The 6,000-nt window shown below is 42.3% G+C and overlaps 1 protein-coding gene across 1 annotated transcript in view; it reads left to right on the plus strand.

The window, feature by feature from the left end:
- The window catches only part of Plekha8 (pleckstrin homology domain containing A8), a 30,346-nt gene extending 24,973 nt beyond the window's left edge, over positions 1-5,373 (plus strand). Inside the window, exons 3-6 of the mRNA XM_055611819.1 lie at positions 408-563; positions 1,803-1,927; positions 4,260-4,418; positions 5,299-5,373. Of these exons, the coding sequence (XP_055467794.1) occupies positions 408-563; positions 1,803-1,927; positions 4,260-4,418; positions 5,299-5,373 (515 nt within the window). The remainder of the gene's footprint in view (positions 1-407; positions 564-1,802; positions 1,928-4,259; positions 4,419-5,298) is intronic.
- The last annotated feature ends 627 nt before the right edge of the window (positions 5,374-6,000 follow it).

The raw sequence follows: 6,000 nt of genomic DNA on the forward strand, positions 1-6,000 counted from the left end.
CTGGTAAGGCTGACCCCTCCCCTCAAGGAGAGGTGGTCAAAGAGCCAGCCACTGAGTTCCTGTCAGAGACAGTCCCTGTTCCCATTACTACGGCACCCACTTGGAAACTGAGCTGCCATGAAAGCCAGGTATCTTGCACACTCCTGTAACCCCATGTGTGAGGAAGACAGAGCCAAGATCTCTGGTCTTGTTGGCTTGTACCTTAGCTGTGAGAGCACATGCTCTGCCTCAAAAGGAGAGTGATAGAGAATAGCTTACCTGTCTGGCCTTGGCTCATGCACAGACACACACGCACACATGCACATAGGTAAATAAATAATAAATTATAGCAGAACTAAACAGGAAGCTGGGGTGGAACTGCCTAGACAGTTCTTACCAAGTCTGACCTCCTTCTTCCTTGCTCCAAGTTCATTCTGTGGATAACACTCGCATGGACCTGATCATCCCTGGGGAACAGTATTTCTACTTAAAAGCCAGAAGTGTAGCAGAGAGACAGCGGTGGCTAGTGGCCCTGGGGTCTGCCAAGGCCTGCCTGACAGATAGTAGGACCCAGAAGGAAAAAGGCAAGTATTGATGGTCCTCTTGTCTGAGAACCTTGGGAATTATTAACTGCTATCTCTAAGTTCAGCTTTTTGTATCATTGAAATGCTGTGTATCTAAGCAGAACTTACCCTAGGGTTCCTACCTAATTCCGATTCTGTTTTCTTGGCATGGTAGAAAACATGAAAACTTTTGAGCCAGACACACCTGGGTTAAATGATATTTCTGTATTTCATTGACTGTATAATTCTGCCCTAAGTCACTTATTTTTTCTGAACTCTGTTCAACTCATCTTTGAATAACATCAAAGTGATGGTATCTGGCTTGGAAGGATGACTGTGAGGTCTGGTGACGACGTGAAATGGTGTCACAAAGATTGACGAAGAGTTAGTTATCCAGAGAAGCCTAGAACCAGGGTGTTTTCTGCTTTCCACACCTGCTTTCTACTGTCTCCCCTAAGGTGGGTGGATACTTAATTGCCAGGTTGCTGCTGCTCAGCGCTTAATGACATCATTTGGTCTTCTGAGCACCATGGTGGACCTTCTTCTTTACACTGGGGTAAGAGTGTTGAGGCTTACTTCCTGACCCCTAATTGCTCCTTTCACACCATTTTAAGCCTGTATGTACACCTGAAGAGATTGGTTTCAAAGAGGGAGCCTTTCATGTGACAGATGGAAAAATTCCTAACTCTTCAAGTAGACCTGTAAAATGGTCTCTTCCTTGGTTGTGTTGATGCTAAATTAGGAACAAATTCTCGAAGCTGTTGGCTAGACTCAGAGCATGTGATATGCGTAACATTTCGTGGAAAGGACATAGAAGTCCTTGTTACTGATTTTCAGCACTGCAGAGCCTTGCTGGTAATGGATAGATGCCATTAACGCTGATAGGCATGCGGAGAGCCAGTACTCAAACAGAACACCATTTCCAGTGGCAGATCACTAGGACCCGTGTTATAGAGGAGCAGACTCTATAATATGGAGAACTCAGATCCCTGGCTCTGCTCCCAGTTCCCAGGAGAGGGTCTCCCACAGACTGTTCTCTTTCTAACCCTGTGATTGTTCAGTATGTTGTCTCAAGAAATAGCTGGGATATACCCTCTTTCTATTTTTGTTCCTTCCTTATCTTTAGCTATCACATCTGAAACACATACCGTAAACCTCTCATGAGGCATCAGTTACTTACTTCATTTCTGTGCAGCTTACTAACTAGGAAATGGTGGTTCCTTCTGGTAACTCCTTTACCTTTTCTTGTTGTTAACGTAGAATTTGCAGAAAACACTGAAAACTTGAAAACCAAAATGTCGGAACTAAGGTTGTACTGTGACCTCCTTGTTCAGCAAGTAGATAAAACAAAAGAAATGGCCACAGCTGGTATTGCTGACTCCGAGGTAAAGTATTGTTTTAGTGATGTTACTGACATTATACACAAATGTAATGTCAGACTGTCTTCGGGCATTTATTCTCAATAATTCTTGTTTTGGAATGAGCTGTTCTTTAGAAAAAGTGGCAGAATTCAACCCAGAAATGCATGCATTGCAGTGCTTAGACACATACGCTTTCCCACCCTTGAAGGAATTTAGGATTGATCCATAACACATGGGATTTTTAGCTTTAGTACTAAGAAAAAGAAAAAAAGGACGTTACTAAAATATGTTTCTTCCCAGTTAGCATCTCTTTTTAAACAGTCTTACGAGTCTAATCGAACTGTTTCCTTATGTATGGCTCCTAAAATACTAGCATGGTGTCTGTCAGTGGAATGGCTGTTGCTCCTCGGAAGACTGACAGGACTGTACTACTCTGTCGCAGTAAATGTGCTCTGAAATAGCCCCATGCTATTTCAAGAGGTGGGGCTTGGCTCAACCTTGCTCTCAGGTGGTGTTTCACCCTCACCAACAAGCACTGTAATTTTGTCCCCTTTTATTTTTATTTTTAGATAGGATATCGCTACTTAATTCAGCCTGGTTTTGAACTCTGAAGCTTCCTAATGAAGCCTCCTGAGTGCTGGGATTAAAGATATGTGCCACCATACCCAGCTAAGGATTGGAAATTTTAACATTTGTTAATAAAGTTGCCATTTGTTCATCCTAAAACATCAGAAAAAGATCTCTTAGACTGTGCCTGAAGTCACTGGCATTGACTAAGAGAGGATCTCTGCAGTGCTCTCATGACAGCTGTAATCTACAGCCTGAGGAATCCAGATGTTACACATAAGGATATTACTCATTTTCTTAGTTATTAGAATACCATTTTACTAATGCTGTGTTGAAGTCTTGATAAAACTGGGTTTAAATCCCTTTCATTCCCTTCCTTTGGCTTCCTGTGATCATTCAACAGCTGCCTGTTGTCTGTGGGACACTATTCGCAGGCGAGGAAGGAACAAAAGAACAGAAAACCATTTCATTCCTGTCCTTGCAGGGTTTATAATCTAGAGCAAGGACTGCCAGTCCACAACCTCTGTGTCCCCAGATAATGGAGACAGTTTGAATGTCAGGATTGAGGAAATACCATTGTTGTATAGTGTTTAGAAGCCAGGGGTGCTGCTAAGCATCTTAAATTGAGCAGGAGAACTGTGCCTCACTCCTGCAGGCAGGCAGGCAGGCAGGCAGACAGACAGACAGACAGAAAAACTGGCTGGCTGGCTGGCTGACTGACTATCTGTCTATCTTAGTCACTATACTATTTCTGTGAAAAGACATCATGACCAGGGCAATGCTTACAACCTTGAAAATGCTAGAGTAAAGTAAGCATTTAATTGGGGCTTGCTTGTAGTTTCAGAGGTTTAGTCCATTACCATCATGACAGGGAGCATGGTGGTGTATAAGCTGACATGGTGCTGAGAGTTCTATATCTGGATCCACAGGTAGCAGGAAGGAAGAGAGACAATGGGCCTGGATTGGGCTTTGGAACTTTAAAGCCGACCCCCAGTGACACACTTACCCTAACAAGGCCACACCTCCTAATCCTTCTCAAGTAGTGTCACTCCCTGATGGCTAAGCATTCAAATACATGAGCCTGTGGAGGTCATTCTTATGCAAACCACCACACAGACATACCCACGTATAGTAACCAACCCAAAGTCACAAGTGGTGCCAAGCCTGGTATAGAGAGAAGAAAAATTCTGAACACAGCAATCTGTAATTGAAGAAAGTACTCACAGTGAAAGCCTTGGAAACTTGATAACAAATATGGGTTACAACCAACAGTGTCATCTGGGGCATTTATTAGAAATACATGTCATCTCCTTGGTCTCTGATCAAAAGTGTAGCTTCAGAAGTTTCATGAATAACTTACTGATATCCAAAAGCAAAACACCCAGGAAATTAAACTACCTTAAAATAGAAAAGTATCTGCTAGGTGTTGAAATGAATTCCAGTTTCCTCAAGCCCTGCAGTTGTCTACACTGAGAGCAAGCAATGCACAGCGCCTACATCTGTGCCTAGCACCTATCTTGCTGCTGGTATACAGTGCAAAGCCAAAAGAAGTTGTCATTAGCTGGAGCAGTGGGCGAAGAAAGGGTCAGAACAGCAAGGGTGTGTATGAAAACAGTAACTTGGGCTAATTCATTTTTGTTGTTTATCATGGATGTGCATATTTATCCAGGAAACATCCTGGATGGGTACATTGGTACTGCTTTGTGGCTATAAACCTCTCAGGACATAACACCATTGAGTTTTTCATTTTGTAACAAGACAAAAGATTCTTCTTCTCATTGTCATGTAGGAGGGAATCGATGTGGGGACTCTGCTGAAATCAACCTGCAACACTTTCCTGAAGACCTTAGAGGAGTGCATGCAGATTGCAAATGCAGCCTTCACCTCTGAGCTGCTCTACCATACACCCCCAGGCTCCCCTCAGCTAGCGGTGCTTAAGGCCAACAAGGTAAAAAGCCCAGCTCACTCTCTCTCCAGAAGCACTGTGGAAAAGTTTAAGGATACATGCTGTCATGCCTAATACTGTCTTAGAGTAGTTTGCTGTGTGTCCACTTTTGTGCCTACCCTTAGTCCTCTAAATCTAGTCAGTTATTTTTAGCAGTTAGATCCCTACAGTTCTCTACTCTAACCTCTTGAAGGAATCTCCCCTGGAATAGTGTAACCTTACCTAGTCACTCAGCCTGCCCCTTCCGTTAGCCAACAGTAATGAAGTGCAAATTGAATTTTATCTAAACCTTGAAGTCATTCCCTCATGGCCTGTAAGCTAAGACCAAAACTTTGTTACCCCTTCCTTTATCACCCAAGTCTTCCCCTGGTAGCACCTAGCTTGAACATGGTTGTTGCTTATGTCATTTTCCAGTGCTGAGAATGCTCTCAGCTTCTCTCTCAGATAAGCCCCTATTCGTCTTCCCTTAATTGTCTCTCAGTGCCTGGGTTGGGCTAAGAGGATGTCCTCATACACTCCCTGTTTCATTCCTAACTTCTGTTGAAGTTGGCGTAAAGGAAGAAACTCTGTCCATAATGTTTACCTTCATGCCTCTAATGTTGGGTACAATAATGCACCATAATTGGATATCTGCTAATGCTGAATAAGTAACAAATTACAAAGAAAGCTAGGAATTTAAGTATGGCAATGTGATCTTTTAAAACCCCATCTTCCTTTCCTAAGAAATTTGGGTTCACTTCAACTGGAGGGAATGAGGATTCTTTCCTTGAGAAGCGCAATATATATTATGTCTATATCGATCACTTTCTGATATGATATTCTAAATAACACTGTCCCAAGTTTAACACATAAACTTTTATCTCTTTCTTTTTTCTGTTTAAAGATGAAACATCCTGTCATACCAATTCATAATTCATTGGAAAGGTATAGTAACTCTCGTTTCTCTTCTTCTTCTTAAGAGTTAGAAATTTATACATTGTGTTCCTTGATTGTAAACAAGCAGTGGGGTAGTGCTAGTGATTTGAGATTGTGCCAGAAGCAAACTACCTGACTTGCCCTCCTGTGAGAAACCAAACTACATGTGGATTTGGCAGACCTGGGCAGATGTGGCCATTTCCTTAGGAACTGAGTCTTGCCACCACATCTGCTAACTTAGTCTGTCTAGAGTTGTTGAAGGTTAGAACTTTCCTTGCAGAAGAACTGAATGTTGATTTCAGTGTACTTTCCCCACGAAAACTCATGTTGTTTCTCTCTTATTTAGAAATGAGATTCTTAATAGCTCCGATAGTAAAAAAAAAAAAAAAAAAAAAGTAGCTTGTTAGCAAAATCTAAAACTAGTACCATTCTTCTAAATAATTCTTTGATTTAAAAAAAAAAAAAAAAACAGACGTGCCAGGCGCGGTGGTGCACACCTGTAATCCCAGCACTCGGAAGCAGAGACAGGCAGATCTCTGTGAGTTCAAGACCAGCCTGTTCTACAAAGTGATTCCAGGACAGCCAAGGCAGCACAGAGAAACCCTGTTTTGAAGGTTTTCACACACACACACACACACACACACACACACACACACACACACACACACAC

The sequence above is a fragment of the Psammomys obesus genome, unplaced genomic scaffold (assembly GCF_907164565.1).
Source record: "Psammomys obesus unplaced genomic scaffold, mPsaObe1.curated_primary_1811, whole genome shotgun sequence".
NCBI classification, from domain to species: Eukaryota; Metazoa; Chordata; class Mammalia; order Rodentia; family Muridae; genus Psammomys; species Psammomys obesus.